At 40.9% G+C, this 25,032-nt stretch overlaps 1 protein-coding gene across 2 annotated transcripts in view; it reads left to right on the forward strand.

Moving 5' to 3' along the window:
• GRM3 (glutamate metabotropic receptor 3) overlaps positions 1 to 25,032 on the forward strand; it is a 212,468-nt gene that overhangs the window by 164,802 nt on the left and 22,634 nt on the right. For both annotated transcript variants that reach the window (XM_027574239.2, XM_027574240.2), the window contains exon 4: positions 21,328 to 22,394. In XM_027574239.2, coding sequence (XP_027430040.1) covers positions 21,328 to 22,394 — 1,067 coding nt within the window. The remainder of the gene's footprint in view (positions 1 to 21,327; positions 22,395 to 25,032) is intronic.

Consider the following 25,032-nt stretch of genomic DNA (forward strand, 5'->3'; position numbering starts at 1 on the left):
TCAGGCTCCCTCCTCAGCGGGAAGCCTGCTTCTCCCTCTCACACTCCCCCTGCTTGTGTTCTTGCTCTCGCTATCTCTCTGTCAAATAAATAAATAAAATCTTTAGGAAAAAAGAAAAGATAAATCTTAACTGACCACTTCTTACCATCTGTACTCCTCTTCCAAGCCATTCATCTTCATCTCTTGCTTCTTTCCCTGAAACACCAAATTAATGGTTTTCCTTGTCTTCACTCTTAGGCCCTTGGAGTTCCTTTTCCACATAGTCATCAGAGTGAGCTGTTAAAAGTGTAAATCTAATCATAATATTCTCTGAACACTTTTCATTGATGACAGAATAAAATCTAAACACATTACCAGAGTCTCTATGACCCTGCTAAGATCTGGTCCCCTACTTGCCTGCTCCAACTTTATATCTTGCACCACTTTTCCCTTATTCTCTATGCATGAGGTGCACTGGCTCTCTCTCCATCCATTAATCACTCCCAAGCACATTCCTTAGATACTCTCTATTCTGCTCCTTCAGTGTAGAATATTTTTCCTCCAGAGCCTTAGATGCCTGGCTCCTTCTTATCTTAAAGCTCCGCTGCAATAGTACTTTCTTAAAGAAGTCTGCCTCGGTCACTCTATCTGAAGAATCTTCCCAACCGCCATGACTCATGGTTCTCTATACCATTGCCTTCTTTTAGTTTTCGTCACAGCACTTAGCACTATTTAAAGTTACTTTGTTTGTTTGTAGCCCACTGGAATAACCTCCATGGAGACAAGGATCATGGGCATGTTGTTGATGTTTTAGCCTACCTGTTAGATAAATGAATGAGTTGAGGTTAGAATCAAATACTAAAAGGATACAAAGGAGTGTCACTTATCCTAATTTTAGGAGGTCAACTAAACATTATACATGTCTTGAGCCCTAAATAAGAATTAGTAAAGAGGGACCCTGGCAAAGGGTATGACAGATGCAAAGGAACATAGGCAAATACCATGGAACTTTCAGGGAATGGAAAATTGTTCAGTACTCATGCAGCATAGAGCTTAAGAGGGTGGTCTGGGGAAAGGAGTGGTGGGGACAAGTGTTGGGGAGAAGGAAGGGGTACAAGGGAGTAGTAGTTAAGCATGTGTTAGGGAGGTAAAAGAATCACATTATCAAAAGCATCACGTCTCCAGCTAAAGTGTTTGAACTAAAGCCTTTTTGCTTTCAGGGCTTTTGCCTCTGAAAGGTTTAGACCTAGCAAATGTGATTTTAGGAAGATTGTTCCTGCTGCACTGTGGAGAAGGCATTGTGGCGCAGAGGATGTTTCTCAGCTAAGGTCTGGAAATTATTTCCCAGGCTGAAAAATCTCTGGAAGTACAACACAGACTTTCTGAGCTGCTTTAGAAAGTGGAATAGTTAAGAGAACTCACCTCGTGGAGCTGCCATTGAAAGTAAGAGAATTCAGATGTCTGAATCTGGGAATATGAAGAGAATCTGAGGTCTTCTAAAGTTTCTCAGCCTCTTCCTTCACCTTAATTAAAAAGATGGCAATTTTTAAATTAATCATAATTAGAACTCACAAACATGGTCTCAAAAGTTATCAATAAATGAGATGCTCACATCAATAACACTAAATTTATCCAAGACACTGATACCACAAAAGGAACTATCTGATATACAGCCTAGAACCAGACAGGGAGTTTGGATCTGCTGAAGTAGACCATACACGTCATTCCCATACACGTCCCCTAGGCCTGTCTCCTTAAGGCATTATCTCTAGATCGCTGCTTTCTATGGAGACAGCAAAAAAAAGAATCCTTCCTCAAATGACCCATTTATAGAAATCCTCAAATCATACCGTGAACGTGTTCATTTATTTAGCCTCGAAGACCAGCCCCACGTGTCATTCCTCATCATTCATTCGGTGAACAATCCCTGAAATGCTTACTATGTGCCTCTTACTGTGCTGAATATTGAGAATGAATAAGACATGGTTTCTGCCTTCAAGACAACCAAAGCAGTGTGTGAAAATGACTATGGCAGATACACTCAGTGCTTCTGGAAGCACCATGAACAGATATGTAAATCAGACTGGGAGTCCAGGACTCAGCGTAGGCTAGGATGGGTCATAGTTAGAAACCCAAGTGCTGGACTCACGCACACCTGGCTTTGCTTCAGAGACTTTTCACTTAGTAGTTGCATGACGGCAACCTCGGTCCCCACATCTGCCAAACGTCACTGAGGACCCACTTTATCTGGTTAAATTAAATGAGTTGATATATGTAAAGCACAAAACTGGATACAAAGCACTACTCAAATAGATTCGTGTGCAGCAGTAATCATAAGTATAGTTTAGGATTCCTTCCTTATATGATTATAAGTTGAGAAGGTATCCAGTAGAGTAGAGCAAGGGTATTTTTATTCAGCAAAAGAAGGTGCATACATGCCAAATGGCTCAATACCCAGCAGATGCCTGCAGCCTTAGTCACTTCCCAGCAGCACCTAAAAGTCCAGAAACTAATAACTACCATTAGCAATAAAAGAGGAAGTTCTGATCCAGCAGTGCTGTATAATGTGGGTCAACTTCCTAGGCAGGCAGATGTACACTGTGAACTGAAAGCTTCTCTTCCGGCCACCGAATCCCTATCTCATTGATCAGATCTCTGATGGGCACTGGGCAAAGAAGCCTGAGGCTGTCCCCCCACCCCCCCACCCCACCCCCCGCCATCACACGGGGACCCGAAGCACCTGTCCCGGACCTCCTCGCTGTAAGACGTGTCAGCTCGTGAAATGGATGCCTGCAGAGCCCGCTCCCACAGCTCCAACTCCTCCACTAGAAAGAACACTTCACTTTACAGGGCAATTATCACAGCCAGAGATGCCTGTGCCAGTTCCTGAATTCATAGGATGAAAATAAAAAAGAAAGTAGTAGCTGTCGTTGTTTGTATGTCTTTATGCATGTGTGGGAAGCAGCAACTCTAAGGGGGGAAAACTCAGTTTTTCACCTTTCCCCTTTATTCTTGCAACAAAGTTTTTGCAAATTTCTTCCTCCTCTAATCATACATTATCAAGAGCAGCTTTGGAAAAAAGGGCTTTATATTCATTCCAATTGCTACCTTAAAAATGTTACTGCTTGTGTTTCAAATGAGTTACCACATAGCATATTCAAGAAGGACAATCGCACACCCTAGAGCCAACAAAAGAAACGCTCCGGGGACAATTTTGCAACCGTTTGAAGAAAAGTATGGAACACTGACCATTGTGGCGGCAACAATCAGGGCTGGAGAGGCTGAGCCGAGGCTAATGCAGCACTGCCCAGCAGGCCCAGGGGCGCGGCCACAGCACCAGGCTATGATCAGCGACAAAGAATGCACTCGCCTGGTCCAAAGCGCGATTTCAGCGGAGCAGTTCCTCAGAGGCCTTTGACCCAAGATGTATAACGTTCTAACCCATGAATGCCCGAATCACACTCCGTCTCCACCTCCTCCCAGAGTCGTCTGTTGTTAGTTCTGAAGTGGAAAGCTCTCGCTACCGTGAAAATAGTCAAAAACAAAACAAAGGCCGAAAGAAAGGAAAGAAAGAAAAACCTGCCCATCCCACACTCCATCCACAGAACGTACCCTGAAATCCAAATAAAATGGCAATAGAAGGTGGAGATGTAAGGATAACCTCGGCCCGCTTCCAGGTGATCCTGGAGATGACAATGCTTCTCTGCTGCCCTTGAATGCATTCTGCCCACCCTTCCAACAATTATCTGGTCCCAGAGGTCCGTATTCAAGTCCATGAACCAGAACAACGCTTCCGTTTTCCACAATATGATTGCGGAGCTTTACCAAATAAACCCCTGAGCAGATTCTCACAGTGATTTAAATTTATACCCTGGTCTCCATACCCAATACTCACACCCCTTTCTGTGGGTAAGTTTTGATGCGGAGAAGGAGCCTGGCTCATAACATAGGGAAAGGGCGTGAATGTTGTGGATAAGAAGGGTGAGAGGTCAAAACTCGAGCGTGCGGCGATTTTGCCGAGAGGGAGCTATGAGCGGGGCTCGTCCCGGCTGCCAAGAACAGACCTGCGCGCGCAGCAAGCCCGGCCGCTCTGGCTTCCAGCAGGCTCTCCGCCTCCCGGCTTGCGCCGAGAGGTGAGAAGGTATTACCTTGTTTCAAAGTCATTACTCTAAAATAGATAACAGGAGGCCACCTGGGTGGCTCAGATGGTTAAGCGTCTGCCTTCGGCTCAGGTCATGATCCTGGAGTCCCGGGATCGAGTTCCGCATCGGGCTCCCTGCTTCTTGGGAGCCTGCTTCTCCCTCTGCCTTTCTCTCTCTCTCTCTCTCTGTCTGTCATGAATAAGTAAATAAAATCTTTAAAAAAAATCCTTCTAAAATAGATAAAAGGAAAGAATAACCTCAAATTGGGTTTTCCCAAGTAAAGTGAGCAGGTAGTATGCCTTTGAGTACTTTCCTCAAGCAGATAGTCAATTTTCAGTTTTCACACGAAAGCCTTGAAGTATTAGCCCCAAATATATGAGGGCCCTTCAGAGTGGCAAGACCATACCCACTGCACTGTGTAATAAAATACTATTGCCTTACATGTTTATCCGTATCAGCTGATGTTTGGGGAGGTTCCTTGCTTTCTGCTTTACATTAGTCATTCTTTTTCTGATTCCTTTATCCATCGCCCCAGCACACATCTGGTTAAGTGCTAGGTACTAAGGTGATAACAGTTAGTAAGACAAAATCCCCGTCGTCAAAAATTGTATAGGTACTCTGAGAGGAAAGAACCAGGAAGGAAAGCAGGCCCTTGCTTCTACAGACCAGAACAGACTCTCCAAAGCAAACGCTTCCAGCCTTCCAGTATCTTGCCCCCTCAACATCCCCCAGTGCCTACCCTCCAGCAAAAACGTCCCTAATTGTGCAGACAAAGTCAGGAGTTCTTTCTTCCTCATTTGCATAGCCGACGTTACGTCCTACAAAATCCGACATTTCTTCACTACCTCTAGCTTTCTACATGGGTGTATGTGCTGAGGTTCTAATGATAATTCTTTGAACAACAGACCTAAGCCATTTAAAGGAGGCTAAAAGCCAGCTGGCTGACCACACAGTGGCTACACGATGGTGCACACTGGTGTGCTTGTTCATGTATTCATTCAACAAACACTTATCGACTGCCTACCAGAGGGCTCTCTCTCTCTCTCTCTCTCTCTCTCTTTTTTTTAAGATTTTATTTATTTGACAGAGAGAGACAGCGAGAGCAGGAACACAAGAAGGGGGAGTGGGAGAGGGAGAAGCAGGCTTCCCGCAGAGCAGGGAGCCCGATGTGGGACTCGATCCCAGGACCCTGGGATCATGACCTAAGCCGAAGGCAGACGCTTAACGACTGAGCCACCCAGGCGCCCGAGGGCTCTCTCTCTTAAGCCAGGAGTCATGGGGCACTTCTGTGTGCTGGACACTGGTCTAAGTGCTCTCCACTTAGTGCTCCCAGGAATCCTACGGGTTGCCAAAACACACCCCAATGACGTGACCAGTAAGTGAGGAGACATTCCAACACAAGCAGTCAGTTAGACTGCAGGGAAAAGTGATGCATGGCACAGCCCAGCCTGGATGAAGCTCTCCGGCGGAGCAAGGAAGCAGCTTAGTGAGGGTGAAGCATACTCTGCTGGGACTGTACACATGGGCTCTGGGACCCCAGAAAGAGCATTCACTTATGGCCAAGCATCTCTTGTGTATTTGCGTTTTCCATTAGCACGCCTCCTTAATTCATTCTCCCCCTGCTCATTTCGAAAAGGAAATCAAATTTAAAAATCTAATTTTCTAACTAGTGGGATTTTTTTCCCCCGTCCCTTGAGATTTGTGAGGTAATTACACTTGGCTTAAAACACCTGTTTTTCAAGAACTTATTCTGTATTAGCCACGGTCCCTGGGGTGGAAAGACAAGTACATCATCAGTGGGCTGGTCAGAGCCAGGAGCAAGCAGACAGCTTGGAATTCCTGTCAGCCACATCTCTTGCTCCACAGAGGCCCAGGGTCACCACGTCTGCCTGTGTTTCAAGAAATAAATCTAAATTTTTTATCTCGATGTCTTAAGAAAAGACACTAATTCAGATATTTTGGAAATCATTGGAGGACAAGTAAGGCACATTTCTCAGGCTGGACTTAGCCTATGGGTGTCAGCTTACCATTCCTGTGTGAAAGGCAGTAAAGTTTGGCTTCTGCCTTTGAGGGGCTCACGACTCAATGATAATAAAATAGAAAAGTGGAAGCGAGACACAGGAAAAAAATAATTATAATGTGAGAGAGGTGGTGAGCGCCAAGGAAAAGGAGCGTGATACACGGGATCACAGAGAGGAATGACGCTTTCGGCCGGGAGATGCAAGGCATTCCAGGGCATTCCAGGGAAGAAAAAGCATAGGAAGCACAGGGAATGATTTGAATGAAGCTCTGCAGGTGGAAAAGTGCAGGGCGCATATGGGCAAAGAGGAAGCGGGCAATGAGGTTTCCTCGTGGATCCTGAAGGGACAGCACAAGAGGGATGGGGGGTAGGGTGACAGGGCAGGACCCAGGAATTCACGGCCATGCTTGATTCTGTGGGGTGTGGTTCCAAGATGCACTGGTACGCAAGATGGTAGGCTCCTTTAGTAAAGTGAACACATTAAAATAAAATTCGGTAGCCCAAAACTTAGGGCAAGGCTACACATCCTATCAATTTCCAGATGACTTTCAAAGCAGACTCACAGTTTAAATGCTCAAAGAGCTAAACGCTACATTCAGGAATGAAACTTGTTTAACTTTGTTAATCCCGTTTATTTTTTTAATTTTTAAATTAATTTTAATTTTTTAGATTAAATGAATAATTTAAATAATTTAATTTTAATTAAAATTACTTTTAATTTTTTAATCCAGAACTTTTTTTTCTATGAACATTTATTTTTACCCTAAAAAGAACAAACAAACAAACAATTCAGTCAGTTTTCCTAGATGCAACCGGAAAGCCACTTAGGCCTTCGTGCAATGGGGTGATGGGATACTGGTGGTTGCGGCACCTTAAAGACATTTTAAAAGGAACCAGAAAAACAAAGGGGGGAGACTGGGTACAGAAAATCAGCTAGGAGCACATCCCAACAGTCTGCAGGAATACTAATGGCCTCCTCTGATAGAGCTCTCTGTATATGCCAGACATCCCTGGGGTGGTTGTTCATATTGCGCACATGGTCATGAGAACAAGAATTGGGATGAAAGCAACGGTTGTTATCCAGTTTCAGGGCGAAGATGGATCAGCCAGAGCTCACATCACATCACCCTTCCCATCCTCTCAGTTTCCTCTTTTTCTGCTCTGCTCCTGCCTTTTCTCCCCCAGCTCTGGTACATACGCCCTGCAACTCCAGTTTGAAAGGAAACAAACGTTTGATATTTGAATGCTGCCATTAGATTATTTTTTGACTGAGATTCATTTTCCTTTCCTTCTTTACTGCTCTCTGCCCTTTTCTTTAAGACCTATTATAAGTTAGAACTAACAGGGAAAGCAGGTGGTTAGCATTGTGGTGGTAGGAGGGATGTGGGTAGTTCAGGGCTTTAGGATGGGATCTAGTGCCAAATCCTACTTTCTCCTTTTCTTCTCCTGGGCTCTAAACACATAACGATGGATCGCCAAGAGGAAACTAATTTCAGTTTTTGTTAATAACTAAGCAAGTACCTGATCTCCCCTCCCTCTATCCCCCTTCATAGAAGACTTTTCTGATATTATGGCTGGAATACTGGGCAAAAGCCAGAGGGCAAAAAGGCTCTGGTTTCCACAAGCCCTGTCCAAGTGGCTGGATCCTTAGAGCAGATTCCAAGCCTACTAACCCAAATACCCATTTGTATGAGTAGCAAATGGCAAGTCTTCCTCCCAGCCTGTCCCAGGTGGGACAGAGAGCCGGGCGAGGGTCGCACCACCAGTCAAGTGCCACCCCCGCCGTGCACGGTGGGCATGAACATGGCAGTGAGGTTGGCCCCTCTGTCAGTAGGTTACTGGAGGTAGAAGAACATCTGCCTGTCCCTTTTAATTATGGCGATAACTGTCACTGCTCTCCATGGAGGAGAAAAATACTATGGGAAAGAATGGAAATTAAGGAGGAGAAATTCCCTTTTCTTAGGGCTGATGCTAAAACATGAGCCACGAACAAAAGTGTTCCCCTTTCCCCAAATGGTATTACTTTAGGAAAGCTGGACAAACCTTCTGGCCAAACTTCTTTTTCCCCCGAGAGAGCAGATTCCATTGTCCATAATTACTCCATGGTGGCCTTTCATATTGTCCTTTGACAATCTCTTTTGATATGAACATCCCTGAAAGGCTTAACCTCAATAGAATCTAGAACTCCGATGGGAATTAGTTTTGCTTAGGGCTACATGGGAAGCTTAGGTATTAGGAACAAGAAGGTATGCTGGAAAAAAGAGAGGAAGAGAAAAAGGAAGTAGAAGACCCCCAAGGTTCTTTTGTCTACTTCATGTTGCACACCTGCTTGGATGCTGATAGGAAAATACCCTAATTGTCTCCAGTGATTTTAAGGATGACTTTGGGTGAAGTCCTGAATGTGAACAATGCCCTCTCCCCTGGTTTTTCAGTAAAAACACCGTACAGGAAATGTGGGAATATAAGCAAGAAAAGTATATATATATATGATTTTATAATAGATAAAGTCAATTTGGTGATAGAATACGAATATATCCCTTAAGCATAACAATTATATAGTAAATGTAATATATAATTAATATATTAAGATATATATTATAAATATATCTGTTATATAATATATAAATATATAATTTTTATCTGATATATGTAATTGTTCTGTTTAAAGGAATATGTTTATCTCTCAACCATTTTATCTACCTTATGAATTTAACATAATTGGAGGAATGGCAATGAGATTTGTAAGAGCTAAAATGATTTCTGAGGATGATCGCTTTCTAGGAATATTTTCTCAGAAGGAACAAAATAACCAGATTTATGATACCATTGGCATCCTTATTTTTACAATAATTCGAAATAGAAATTATGGCACAAATTGAAGAGAAAAATGTTAAGTTAACTATTTTCAAATTTGCCACCTTAATTATTTCCAGGGGAACAGAAACGCTTTCAGGAAGATGTGAGTTTGGAATTTTTTTTCAACAATGTAGGGATGTGCTTGATGACCTGACAAGGTCACTTGAAATCTTGTAGTTCAAAAGTGCGGCCCCTCTCTGCGCGGACAGAAGACAGGCTATGAATGCTACCGCAGCTTAGGAAAAACCCCACAGGCCAACAGTAGGCCTGCGCGCTGGGAGAAGTCACTTATTTTCCTTTGTGTTGTCTTCACATGATACCACACCGAGAGTCACACGCATGTCTGTGCATGCATAAGGCAGAAGAAAAATTAATTTGCTTCCCCCATGGGAAACTTCAGTTACCTCATGCTACGCTGCTGGGCTTATCTTTGGAAAGTTCATCCTTGAAGAGTAAAATTTCTGTTATTCCGCTTTTCATATAAAGTAGTATGTTGTTTGCTTAAAAATGGAAAGTTGGTTTTACTAAGCATGCTTACTGTGACTATGTTCTTCAGAATATTAGCTCTGCTCCCATTTTTCACGTGGGCTTCTCTTTTCAGTTGGTACTGCTGACTTTCTAGAACTCCTCTGAATGGGATTTTCTCAGCCATTTTCGCCTTCTGTCCCTATCACATTGCACTGAACTCTGCCACATGCGATCTGTGGCACTGCCGGGAGGAGTGATGCAGGCCAGAACAATGGGGAACATGGCTCTTCTCTTTTTAAAAGTCACGGAGGGATGTGTACTTCCATCCTGCTTTGGGGGAAAGACTTTTTTTCCCCCCGTTTTCTTCTTTTTTATTTTTTTTTTAAATCTATGCTCTACTACTTGATGTGGTCACATTAAAAAACATGAGGACAGATTAAATTTGTCCTCAGAATTCACAGTGTCTTTTCTCCAAACTGAAAACCTTTGGTGAAGGCTGCAAAGTCCCAGCGTTCTCAGGTGCTTTGGTTTGTGTTAGGGACAGCCCATTAAATCGGAGAAAAGCCCCACAGAGACCCTACTTAGTTCTCCCCACTAACACCTAGTCTTTATGTTGTGAGTCTGCTCCAAAAGAGCGTGGGACACCTACCCCAGCTCCATGCAAGAGTTGGCTTCTCTCCTAGGAGGGGATTGACAGCAAGGAGACATCCAGCTGAGGTGACTAGTTTTTCAAAAGGGGATGAAAGGAAAACCATGGAGATCCGTATGAAATGGGTTCTGTGGTAGAGGTGGGGGTAACGCTCAGTACAGCTATCATTTATGTGGAAAGGAGAGGACTTTGAAGGAGAATTGAAGGGAGCATGTAAGTGGAACTGTCTGCAGAGAAAGAAAAAAAAAAAAAACAGGGAATAGGAAACTCAGTATCATAACACCATAAAAATTGATCTGGCCGGGGGGGTTTCAGTTTATAAAGAAGTGAGACATTATCAAATAATCTTTAGAAATCCAAACATGTATTACCCTTGACGAGGATTTCTCCATCTTGGTAGCGTTGACATTTATGGCTGGATAACATTGGTGGTGGGGATGTGTTCTGTGCACTAGACTAGTTAGCTCCCCCCTTACCCCCCAACGAGGCCTCTACTCACTGGGGCCAGCCGCAACACCAGCCCTGAGTCCTGACAACCAAAAATGTCTCCAGATGTTGTCAAATATTTTCTGGGGGCAGAATCACCCCTGACTGGGAACTTACAGCCGAGACCCATGGTTTTTTACCTTGGTGGCAAAGTGATAGAGTAAACCATCAAAACAAAGGTGCAAAGGCCCATTTCCCTAAGACTGGTATTTCATCGGTCTCTGATAGAGCTCAGAGTTCGATGTGTCTTTTAAGTTCCTAAGATGATGCTCTTCGGTCTAACAAGTGTACTCATCAGTTTCAGAAACAATCAGTGAAGGCCTACTCTGTGCCCAGCATTGCTGCAGGTGACAAGGGGACAGAGACAAATGACACATTGTCGTTGGCCCAGACAGGCTGAGGATCGAGGGGAGCCATTCCTCTATTTTGTTGTACTCGATTCCCTGAAAGTTAAACATACAGGACACTGTGTCAGCGCACAGGGAGAGTAGGTAGCCTGATGGCACGGTGTTCAGGATGTCACTACCCTTCCACCTGCACGGCTCAAATCCAAAGTCAGAGACGTCAGGGAGGTGAAGCCACTGGAGCCGTTTCAGGACTTTATGCTTCTTCATACATGTACACACTTTTACACACACACACACACACACACACACACTTCACTGCTGGGTCCATAGCCATACAGATAAGCCCTGTACACACACACTTCACTACCATATGCATACCCATACCTACGGGCACTTGTCACCACTGTATATGCATACACACATGTACTTCGTACCCCCCATTCTTCACTTCTGTGTACATGTACATAAATACATACACTTGTTCCCACACACATATGACAGAAATGCCATGTGTACAGAACTAGTCATCGCAGCCCTGGGAGATGCTCTCAGTGACTTGCCCACATCACATTTGCACTCACCGTTCTCAAACGTGCCAGTGGCTTCTCGGTAGAAGCATCTGTGACTCTGCCAGGAGCTTTTCCGGTCACGGGAGCATGTTCTGCCTGTGCCAAGAGCAGGTCGAAAGTGCCATGAAGCCACCACCCCCGAGCAGCTCTCAACCAACGACAAACAAGAGTTGTTTGTCACCCAAGCTAGTGAGTAAGCTGGGATACTGGGTCCCTACCCCCGATCGATGCTGTTTCCCAAAGGACCCCAGTGAGAATGAGACCCACTGGCACTCAGTGGTGCACTCTCTGTTAGATTTTGTCCAGGCTATACCTTGCTTCTCTACTCCCCTGCAAACTCCCACATCAACTATTTGAACTCAAATCTAGTCTTGGGGTTTGCTTCTGGGACAACCCAGGTAAAGACACAGCATTATTTATATAAGCTAAAGGTGCAATGAAAAGAAAAACAAAAAAGAAATGCCCCTCCACAGAAGCAGGGCTAAAGAAATTGTAGCACATCTGTATAATAAAATACTGTAGCTTCTCACCACCTCTTGAATCTCACCAAACTCAACTGTGAGCAAAAAATTTTACAAAACAATATATACTTTATGATGACATTAGTATAAAGTTTAACATCAGGCGAAACTAGTTCCGTGTACTAAAAGGTGTGGTGGTGGCTCTCTTTGGGGAGAAGGAATAGGAACAAGGGGACCGGTAATACTCTATTTCTTAACAGCCGTGATAGTGCATGTATATGTTCATATTGCGATAAGTCACTTATTTTTGCGATTTTTCTATAAATACAGTCCATTTAAAAGTTTTAGAAAGTCTAAACATTCATCATAGGGTCTGTGAGAAAAGCAGATTATGTAACAGGGAGGGCAGGAGTGGAGAGGGGGGGTAGAAAACAATGGGGTAATAACCATAGCTCGCACTAAAGAGGATCCCTGACCAAAGATTCAGCGGCTACTGTGAGACCTCCAGCTGAAATAAACCAAGTAAACAAAGGCTAACCCTGAGCCTGATCTGTGAATTGGGAGAGAAAGGGACTGGCATCTCACTAATTTTCACTCATTGTGCCTTCCCTCCCCACTCTTCAATCTTAGTCTAAGAGTACATTGGTCCTTGCTGAGCTGTCTTGAGGGCTGAAAACTTCAGCAGTAATATGTAGAATAGAGCTAGGGAAACCAGGGTAATATGTAATAAAGCATTAGAAGCATTAGCTGTAATAACTTTTCAGGAGAACTTAAGAGAGTCCTTTTCAAAAGTCGTAATACCCAAAAAAAACCTATGTTCTTTCAATAGCTTTTCTCAAACGCTCACTTCCACTGGACTATAGGTACTTACTAAGCATTTCTCCTTTGTGAGACTGACCACCTTAGACATCTAGATGGTGCTTTGCCCCAGCAGCTATGTTCTGTTGATAAATAACCATGAGAAATGCCTCCGCAATTTTGTTCCTAATCGGTAGGGAAATTAATTACTGATACCATGGATTCATTCTTAATATTTCCTATTTCCTATCTCCCTGCTGCATGATGTTTGTAAAACAATTCGTTGCTCTAGCCGAAGGATTCTGATTTCTTTACCTCTTGACCTCCAACAAGGTCTTTCAAGGGAGATGCCATTTTCTGTCTTTTCATTTATGTCTTTATTCCAATTCATCAAATTAGTTCACCGAAACCTCAGTGATTGCCTGGCTGGAAAATGTTGTAAATTGGAGCCATGTTGCTGTTAGTAGCTTTTGCGATCTTCATTAGTATTTATGAATGTGAACCCAGGCCGTGGCAGTAATATTTCCATTACTGAAAGCCTGTTAAGAGCCACATTATTGTCTTAGCTTAATTGGACTTCTGTCTGAGAGGAAAAATTAAAGAACTGATTTAATTGTCTCCTGCCATTGACCTATGATATCTTTAAGGCACGGGCTCACCTCATCTCTACCAAATGGGCTTTAGGAGAGCCAGTCACGTTGGCACTAAACTTCTCAGATAAATCCATTAAAAACTGGGGTCAAAACTAATTGGATAATGAGCTGAACTGAGAAGTCATTCTCCCGACTTCAGGCCACATCAGGCTCCTTCTGAAAAGTTGGGACCTGATTTTGAAGAGCCAGATAGTGAAAGGACTTGAAATTAGATTTTGGAGGTTGTCTTTCTGCAAAAGAATTCTGCCATCCTTCCAGTTCCTTTTCCCTCCTCTCATTTGGGTTCTTTCATGCTGTTGCAACAACAAATGGGTTTCTAATGATGTTTGCTCCCTTGGTGAGATTCAACTTCAGAAATAGGCAACTCCCCAGAGTCTCCTCACTCCAAAGAACCCTACAACTGATCTCCACGATTCTGGTTCACTGGACTTTATTTCCCAGGTGAGCCATTTGACTTAGAGGCAACTCTAAACGCATCGGGAAGGCAATGAGATCAATACCCTAGAGCTTCCAGCTGCTTTGTCATTGAAGTGACTCCAGCAGCACCTGAGAAAGAGCCTGGTTTTCCTCCCTGCCCCCGCACTACCAGGCCGGGCATGTTTGGAATAACCTCAGAATCAGGATTATTCTCTCTTGTGGAATATTTGACAGGCACGGCTCATCTTTTTCTTCTAGGTTCTCCTTTCAGTGTTCGTCATTGTAGTATAAACACAGCAACCCTTCATTCCGAACTGACACATCCGCTGACAGTGGATCTGTGTTTAGAATTCGTAATGCATTTATTTGAAGTACTTGCATGTATCTTATGTATTCAAATGACTTAGACACTAGACCATACTTTGCTGCATGTTGAACAAAACAAATTTAGTGCCAGGTAAACTGGTACTAAAAAACAAAATTTCACCAAAAGTGCTCTTTGTTCACCACCCTCTTCTCAAGCACTTGTTACAATCTTTGCAAAATATCATTTCTGTAAGTTACTTTGCAAGCTTTTGTGTCTGACCTTGCTCAATTATTCTTCATTTTTTAAACTTTATAGTTTCTTCATTTTTATCAAAATAATACATGCATATAGTTTTTACATGAATTCAACTAGCTTATGAGAAAGAATAACTGTCTCTTGCTTCTCTCTTTTTCCGGCCACATCCATTCTCCATAGATATTCACTTTGACTCTTTTAATGTCCTCCCTCTATTTTCTGTCTCTCTTTCTGGAACTCTCGTTGATTGAATGTTGAAATTCCACGGAGTAGTCTCTAGTTTTCCTGTTTCTTTCTACTTTCCTTCTCAGCATTGTTGTCAAACTTTGAGAGTTTTCTCAAGTATACCTTTCCATCCTTACAATGAATTTCTAGTTCTGCTGTTTCATTTCCAGAAGCTCATGCCTTGTTCTCTGATTGTTCCTTTTTAAGAAGATACTGCACCCAACTCATAGATGCAGTGTTTTCTCTGGTCTCTGGGAGCACATTGGTGCTTTAAAACCTTTGCTTCTTGTTCCTTGTGCTGCCTCTGCGGACTTCACGTTTCTTTGTTCTGCCTGTCTCAGTCGCTCTCAGGTTAGAAGTTTACTCAAATGTAAAACTGATTGTCAATTTCTGTTTTCCTTTTTTTATTATATTTCAAATCGGTAACATATTCGCATGCCTCAAAATGCAAAAAGTCTATGAACCAATTGAATAAAATTTTCCCTCCCATCTTTGTCATGCAACTGCTCTTTTCTGATTGCCCTTTGGTAACCACTTTCTTGAGCATCCTTCCGGAGTTCCTTTATGCACATAATGAAAGAACAGATTCTTCTACTTTTTTCCATCTACATAAAAGACAGCATATTAAATGTTATAGTATGTGTACTGCTTTTTTTTACTTCTAATGGTGTCACTTTTAAATTTGTTATATCTCCATAACATGTGGCACACAGAACGATTCCTCATTTCTTTTCATAGCTATATAGTATTCAGTTTTCAAATTATTGATCACTTCCAATATTCTTCTATTATAAAGTTCTGAAATAAATAACATTGGAAACATCATTTGACACATATGCAAATATGTCTGTAGGACACATTCCACAAACTGGAGATGCTGCGTGAAAAGTTACATGCATTTGTAATTTTGAAAATCTATGTCAAGTTACCCTCTGTTGGAAGTACACCAATTTACCTACCTACCAGTAGTGTAATGAGGCTTCCCTAGAGCCTCATTAACAGAATAGGTGTACTTATGCAAAATAGTTTTAATGTGTGTATTAGTTTTCTATTTCCTTTGGAACAAATTATCACAAATTTAGTCACTTAAAGCAACATAGACTTATTAGCTAACAGTTCTTGGGGCTAGATCCAAAATGGACCTAAAGTGAATTGCACCTTCACATATTTTGTTAAATGTATCCTGAGTTTTTTATTGTGTTTGATGTCATTTAAATGGAGTGGTTCTTTCCCTGATTATAATTTGTATGCACAAGTTGTTCATATTTTCCAGTATATCTTAGCAAACCTCCTAGTAATTCATTACATTGACAGGAGCAATTGATTTTAATTACATGCTCAGTCCCCAAATGTGATAATCAGGAGAAATAAACATTTGCGACATTACTCCCCTTGAATGACAAGATTAATTAATACATCTTACTGTGTCTGGAAGAGCATATTCTCACATTTTAATTTTTAAATATTTTTATTATGAAATGCTAAATCATACAAAGAATATACTTAGTTCAGTTTATGGAGTACAACAATAAGATAATCACAGGAAACACTTCATCTGAACAAGAAACAGAAGATACCAAATTGGTAACCCCCTCTGCACTCTTCCCTGATCCATCCTTCTACATACCTCCTTCTCACCCAATATGCATTATCCTGAATCCTCTCTTTATCATTCATTTGCTTTTTCTTAGTTTATCACTTCTTTATATATCTCCAAATAGTATGCTTAGTTTTGTTCATCTCAGAAGTTTATAAAAGTAGAATCATAGTTTTCTCACACAATATTCTTTCTAAAATACATCCATCTTGCGCAACCTGGGTGGCTCAGTTGGTTAAGCGACTGCCTTCGGCTCAGGTCATGATCCTGGAGTCCCCAGATCAAGTCCGGCATCGGGCTCCCTGCTCAGCAGGGAGTCTGCTTATCCCTCTGGCCCTCCCCCCCCTCATGTGCTCTCTCTCTCTCTCATTCTCTCTCAAATAAATAAATAAAATCTTTAAAATAAAATAAAATAAAATACATCCATCTTCTTTCCCATAGTTGTTGTTAGTTTTATTTCACAAAAATATGATATTGTGAATATAGTACAGAAAATATTTTTTGGTGCCAATTTTTTGGAAATTGAAGTTGTTCCTACTTGTGTTTCCCTTATACGCATACTAATCCCATTCATCTACATGTTCCAGGCACACATGTGCAAGAATTTCTCTAGGGTACATGTGTAAGAATGTGATTTCCAAGTAATAACAGATACACAAGTATTTAACTTTACTACCAAATTGTATGCTCCAAATTGCTGTGTATGGGTTCCTTTTGCTCTGTATATTTTGATGTAGAATGTGCCAACTTTTTATGGAATAAAAGTTTATGTGTTTTTAATGAAATGCATCATATAGTAAATTTTGGGGTCCATACAATCTCTACTGCAACTATTCATCTCTACTGGTGTAGTAGGGAAGCAGCCACAGATAATATGTTAACAAATGAGCATGGGTATGTTTTAGTAAAATTTTATTTACAAAATAGGTAAGAGGCAGAATGTAGCCCAGGGGCTATAGCTTGCCAACTCCTGCTGTATAGATACTTCAGTATAGGTATTTCATTTTTTAATGATTTTAATAGCAAATGTATTACCAAAAAACAGAGACAGATAAAACAAATATGACAAAATATTAACAATTAGTTAGTTCTAGGTGAGCCCAATTACTGTGGTGTCCATTGTACTTTTCTTTTACCATTTCGGTAGATTTGAAATTTTTCAAAATATAAAGGTAGGGAAGAAAAAACTGACGAAAGTCTAAATATATTCTGTCTCTCTGCTTTAAAATAGCCTCATGAAATAATGGCAACATTCTCTAAAAGCAGGAGCTAAAGTCCCTATTTACGATCCTTTAAAAATGTATTAACCGTCAATATTGTCCAACAATTACGGAAAAACGTGGGAATTGAAACGTTATTACTATAGCCTCAGGAGTAGGAATCACTATCAAAATTATGTTAACATCAAACACCGTTTCTTTATTCTACGCTTAACAAATCATTAAAAATTTTAGAGACTCCTTTCATATATCACAAATAAGTGAAACCTTGAATATTTTAACATGTTTTACATCAAATGCAAGAACCTCAGATGTGTTATTAATTCTGTCAACCTCAACTAGGCAAAGAGTCTCCCCCAATATTCAGTTGATGATATTAGATCATTTCCAGAAAAGATTTGTAAAGGGAATGTTTTCTATCTCTAGTGTTTATACTGTTGGCTCACAGGCCAACAACAGTCCTTTCGGTAACACTTTCCAGCTCAGAACACACAAAGCAATCATTTTTATCATCTATCAAATATATTACTTTTAAGAAACTTAAAAATATTTGTGAAAATAATGAAGAATTTAAATTAAGAATGTAAAACATATTCCTTTTACAAATCTTTCACAGAATAATCTAACATCAATTGAACATTGGTAGAGATTGATTGCATAGTTGAGAGTAAACAAATTAATAACACATCTGAGGTTGTTATACTTGATGTAAAATGTGTTAAAATATTCAACATTTTACTGATTTGTAACATGAATGGAGTAACATACGAAAGGAGTCCCTAAAACTTTAGTGAATTTTTATAAGCATAGACCAAACAAGGTTAGTTTTATGTAACATAAGAATTCTGATACTAATTCCTACTCCTAAAAATATAGTAATAAGTGTTTCAACTCCTATTTTTACTTGTCCCAACAGATATTAAAGCATAGTCGAAAGCTGTATCAATGGCAAAAAGACTGCACCACTGTGGAAAGAGATCAAGAGAAAAAACAAATAGCAGAGTTAATTATCATACAGTTTCATATCTGGCAAGTGCTAAAAATAAGTGGAAAATGATCATTTTATATTTTTATATTACTTTATTTATAATTTTTGTTTATAATTTACAGATTGAGGAACAGAGTCAGAAAGGTTAATTTGGCTACCTATTAAAGGACAGAGATGAAAATCACATATAAACCATCTAAATCCTAAACTGTGCCTTCATCTACCACATCCCTCTGCCTCACTATGAGCTCGAAGCCACTTCACAGCTAGAATACAGACACACACAAACATATGTAATGAGGTCGTGGAATGTAGCAGAAAGCTAGGTAAAGGTTAGTTAGTAAAGCTGAAGGGAAAAAAAAAAAATCCAAAAACCAAAAAAACAAAACAGTTGAATTGCAAGTGAGATAACAAAATCATTAAGAGAAGAAAAATCATAAATGAGGAATAAATTTGGCATACTGGACCACACTTGCTAACAGACTTGATATGTGGTGTGAAACATTATGGTAAACCACCCAACACAGGTCTCCAGGGGCACCTATGAGCCCTAAGCAGGAGAGGGCTACTCGGTAAATTGTCAAGTTTTCTTTCACCAAGGACCCAAGTAACTCAATGAGGGACCCTTCTCCTTCATAAAGCATCTCACCCAAGAAGGGTAAGATGTTTCCGCACTGGCTGGAACAACATGAGCCCCAGAGAAGGTGGAAGGGAGTTCAGGGAGAAGACAACAAAGACAGAAATCCCTGAGGAGTAAGAACACAATGTCCTCCAAATTCCATTTTCTCATTCCCCAGTAGGGTTGTAGCTGCACACATTAGCTAACCTACATTTCTTGGCCCCTCTTGACACTGGGTGTGCCCCTGGAAAATTCATTTCCACTGAATGAGATGTGAGTGGAGATATGTGCCACTTCTAGGTTTACCCTCTTAAGAAGCAAGGACACCTGCCTCCACGTTCTCTCCTTCCACTGGATGGTTACCGATATGGAGGATACCCTGCAAATTGGCACAGCCTCAAGACGGAAGGACCCGGGTTCCCAAATCACCATGTGGAGGAGAGACACCCACAAACCAGACCTCAGATGGCCTCATGAGGGAGAAGTAAACATCCATTGTGTTTGAGCCATTGAACAATTTTGGGTCTATTTACTGACGCAGGCAAGCCTCTCCTAACTAGTAGAGTCAGTCTGTGCATCAGTAGATATCAGCAACATTCTTCTTCTACATCCAATGAAAACTTAAAGATGGACAGTGTGAGATATTAAGCACACAGACCAAAGCAGGGAGCATAAAAATGGGTGATCAGAGTGGCAGCAAACACTGGCAAGAGAAACAGGATGAACAAACAGCTGGAAGACAAGAAACCTAGATGCTCAGAGATCCACTCCTCTTGGGAATCCTTGCAGCAAGCTGTGAGACAGGGAGAGGGTTCCTGACTCTGTATAGTCAGGAACCAAATTTAATGCACTGTCACCTAGCTCCCATATACTGTTGGTGCCTTTAAGATATCCAGGTCACATGTGTTTATGTGAATGGAAGCAAGCTACATAGAGCATGAATATACCCCAAAACATGAAAATATTAGGGTTAAAGGATTATGGGTGCGTTTCCATTCTTTTCCCTTCTGAATCATCTGAACTGTTTAAAAGCATACCATATGCAGCCACTGTAGAAAACATCATGGAGTTTCCTTAAAAAATTACAAATAGAAATACTATATGATCCAGTAATTCCACTACTTGGGTATTTACCCAGCAAAAACAAAAACACTAATTCAAAAAGATACATGAACTCCTATGTTTACTGCAGCATTATTTACAGTAGCCAGGATACAGAAGCAAACCAAGCGTCCATTGATAGAGGAATGGATAAGAAAGATGTGGGGTGTGGGGTTCATTGGTACAATGGAATATTACTCAGCCATAAAAAAAGAAATGAGATTTTGCCATTTGTGACAACATGGATGACCTCAAAGGCATTATGCTAAGTGAAATAAGTCAGAAAAAGATAAATACCATATGATTTCACTTGTCTGTGGACTCTAAAAAGCAAAAATCAGACTCTTAAATACAGAGAACAAAACGGTGGTTACAGAGGGGAGGTGAGTGACGGGATGGGGATTAAAGGTACAGAATGGGATTAAGAAGTACACACTTCTATTGTAAAGTGACGAATTCATGAAGATGTAAAGTATAGCATAGGGAATTCAGTCAATAATATTACAATAACATTGTATGGTAACAGATGATAACTACACTTACCATGGTGAGCATTGAGTAATATAGAGAACTGCTGCATCATCATGTTGTACACCTGAAACTAATATAACATTAAATGTCAGTTATACTTCAGTTTTAAAAAATGGTTAAAAAAAGTAGCATACCGTACATTTGTAATGAAAAACTTTTTCATTTTGAAAGAGAAAAATTCTTCCTATTAATTTTATATTTTCATGAAAACATTTAACATTTTGGTGTCTATCCACCATAAATATGTAATAAGGATGAGACACAAGTTTTGCCTGATTCCTACTGTGAAATCTTTGAGGGAATGAATATTCACACACCACAGAGACTATGACTACGTTTGCCAGTTGCCCTGTTACATAATCAGCTCCTTTGAAGGCAGGCGCTGTATTGTGCTCATGATTTTCCCTAGCACTTGGCACACAGGAGGTACTCAGAAATGTTAAGTGAATGAATTCATAAATACACGCGTACTCTAGTAGCTTTTAATGTGTAAACTCAATGATAGTCAATTATTTCAGCCTTGGAATCCCTGTTCGCTGTTTTTTCAGTTGTGCTAGGAGTGGAACATAAAGTAATTGATCTCATCTAAGATACCTAAACAGTGTTCTTTTTTTTCCCCTTTCACTTCATGGGTCACAGCTCCATTCAACCCAAATAAAGGTGTGGATAGTATTGTCAAGTTTGACACTTTTGGAGACGGAATGGGACGATACAACGTGTTCAATTTCCAGTACGTAGGTGGCAGGTACTCCTACTTGAAGGTTGGTCACTGGTCTGAAACCTTATCACTGGATGTTGACTCGATCCACTGGTCCCGGAACTCAGTCCCCACATCCCAATGCAGTGATCCCTGTGCCCCCAATGAAATGAAGAACATGCAACCGGGGGATGTCTGCTGCTGGATCTGTATCCCCTGTGAGCCCTATGAATACCTGGTTGACGAGTTTACCTGTATGGACTGTGGCCTTGGGCAGTGGCCTACTGCAGACCTGTCTGGCTGCTATAATCTTCCCGAGGACTACATCAAGTGGGAAGACGCCTGGGCCATTGGGCCAGTGACCATCGCCTGCCTGGGTTTTATGTGTACCTGCATAGTTGTGACTGTTTTTATCAAGCACAACAACACGCCCTTGGTCAAAGCATCAGGCCGGGAGCTGTGTTACATCTTGTTGTTTGGGGTCAGTCTATCCTACTGCATGACGTTCTTCTTCATTGCGAAGCCATCGCCAGTCATCTGTGCGCTGCGCCGACTAGGGCTGGGGACCTCCTTTGCTGTCTGTTACTCAGCCCTGCTGACCAAGACAAACTGCATTGCCCGCATCTTTGATGGGGTAAAGAATGGCGCTCAGAGGCCAAAATTCATCAGCCCGAGTTCTCAGGTTTTCATCTGCCTGGGTCTGATACTGGTGCAAATTGTGGTGGTGTCTGTGTGGCTGATCCTGGAGGCTCCAGGCACCAGGCGGTACACCCTCCCGGAGAAGCGGGAAACAGTCATCTTAAAATGCAATGTCAGAGATTCCAGCATGTTGATCTCACTTACCTACGATGTGGTCCTGGTGATCTTATGCACTGTATACGCCTTCAAAACTCGGAAGTGCCCAGAAAATTTCAACGAAGCCAAGTTCATTGGTTTTACCATGTATACCACATGCATCATCTGGCTGGCCTTCCTCCCTATATTTTATGTGACATCAAGTGATTACAGAGTAAGTCTTTGAATGTTTTCTTCTCTTCCTTCTTCCCTTATCCTGCCAATGTTTTGTTATGTAGGATTTAAAATAGACTTATTTCATCTCAGTTATTAGGTTAATTGTAAACGCCATGATGAACCATCCTACTATATATGGAAATTAATCCAATGTTTTAAAAGCACTTAATTAGTGAATACTCTGCACAAAGTATCATATTAGGCACTGAAAGGAAAATAAACGTAAATGACATGGTCATTCAAGCAATCTATAATCTAGTAGGAGAAAAATGTAACACACACACCCACCTAAAACTTTTAATTACATTTAGAAAGTGATTCCCCAGAGGGTAACAATTAAACCCACTAAGAGCTAGGTGAGAATACTTCAAATAAAACAAAAGAAGACCTGGCTGCCACAGATTAATCTATAAATTAAAGGAAACTTTCAACCCTAAGCCAACATCAGATCTAAACACTTTCACTCAAGCTTCAAATAAGCATCATTACTTCTCTAAAATAGATTAAAATAGGGGTGCCTGGGTGGCTCAGTTATTGGGCATCTGCCTTCGGCTCGGGTCGTGATCCCGGCGTCCTGGGATCGAGTCCCGTATCGGGCTCTCTGCTCTGCGGAGAGCCTGCTTCTCCCTCTCCTCCCTGCCTGTGTTCTCTCTTGCTATCTCTGTCTCTCTCTCTCTCAAATAAATAAATAAAATCTTTAGAAAAAAATAGATTAAAACATAATGTTAATTTGTTATACTTGTTCTACAATTTTAGTTCCTGTAGATACATGCTAGCTATATATATATGTATGTATATATATATAAATCCTTGAACTAGTTAAAAATATTACTGTATATATCCAAGCAATCTAATTAAGTCATTATTCATAAGGTCTTTAGTAAGGCATAGTTCAAATTTCTGGGCATCAATATAATTACCATCTCTTCTGAAAGAAACAGTTCATCGTTCCATCATAATTTCTCAAATTGTTGAAACCATCCATCAGTTATTTTTGCATTTATATTTCTGATTTTAGTATCTTCCAAGGACTGAGGATGAGAATTTTTTTCTCTTGAGGCAACTGATTTTATTCTCCATATTTCTTAAGTTGTCAGAAAGTTTTCCAGAGGCAAAATGTTTCCTTGTTACACCATAATTTCACAGAGTAAAGTGCTTCTGTAGGCTGTAACAGTCCCCATATCTTCTAACAGCAATTCCTATATTATCAAAATCTTTAATATTGCAGCTCAAAAAGAAGGCAAAGCTATTTAAAATGTGGCCTCAAGAGGTTAGCAAAGCTCAGTGTTTCTCATCTTTTAAATGATTTGCAACCATGTGACTCAAACTGCAGACTAAACTAAAGGAAGAACAAGAAAATAAAGAACTTAAGTTCAGGGTCGGGGTAATGGTCAGGCATGCTATGACCACCTGTAAAAAATTTTGAAAACGTGTCAGTAGAGAAAACATTGGAACGGAATCAGCAAAATCAAAGGTCATATCATATGAGCCACAAGGGAGTTAGAACCAAAGAGTGTAGGGATTAAGATGGACAACTAGAGCTAATGTATTTTAGTGCTGCCATCTCCATCCTTTGTTATGTACACATCCACTCCTACAGATCTGGAAGGACTTAAGTTCTTAGGAAGATACCTTCAGCAGACATGATTTAGGGTATGGGGACTGTGAACCAATTACAATATTAATTAGTTAACTCTGGATATATGATTTGAAACTACTCATTCTCCAAAAAGCTACCAAGAAAATAGAGCAGAAAATACTAAGAATAAACAAATAGCATTATGAAAATTTAATTTTATTGAATGTATTAACATTTATTTCTAAAAGACCAAAAAATGACTTTTTTCCCCTCACATGATAGCAATATAGGAGATCAACGGACTCAGTGGGATTAGCAGACGATACCAGAAGTTTCACCACATGGCATAAAGCAAAAGGGGCAGAGGTGGCAGAGCATTTTCAGATCCAAGCTAATTAAGGCATCCAATCACACTGAAATCATCTGAGCTCTCACTCCTTGCAAATAATGCCAATTCTAAATTTACAAAAGAAATGAGAAGGTAGAATGGAGCCTCCAACACATTGATTTTCAAATTCGACTGTTCAGTGAATCAACTGGGTAGCTTTGAAAAAAAAAAAAAAATATTGGTCCCTGGAGCACAGCCCCAAAGATTCTCATTTAATTGGCCTGGGCTATGGCCTGGACATCTGGATTTTTCAAAGCTCCCCAAGTGACTAATTTGCAGCCAAGACTGAAAACCCCTGCTTTAATGAATCACGCACTCTTACTCTCTCACAGATGTTTTTAGTTTGGTATGTGCTGTTTTGAAATTCTTTGAAATATTTGTCAAAATTAGAAAATTGAGGAATTTTATACAAATATCCAGATTCCTGGTTTCTCTTAACAAAGTAAAACATGTGGACTCAAATTCATGCATGTCCACTGAGCTGGACCTTAGTGTTTATGCCTCTAGACAGAGCACACAACTACCAATCCCTGAATGCCTACAATTGGCTCCCTTCACTTATGCATATGCATGAACCTATAAGCATTTGAACTTGGGACCACTGTTCTAGAAGTTCCAGAACAAGAATGAGATTTAAAATTTCCCAGAGAGAGAGCAGGTGGTTCAGAG

Source organism: Zalophus californianus, chromosome 12, assembly GCF_009762305.2.
Source record: "Zalophus californianus isolate mZalCal1 chromosome 12, mZalCal1.pri.v2, whole genome shotgun sequence".
NCBI classification, from domain to species: Eukaryota; Metazoa; Chordata; class Mammalia; order Carnivora; family Otariidae; genus Zalophus; species Zalophus californianus.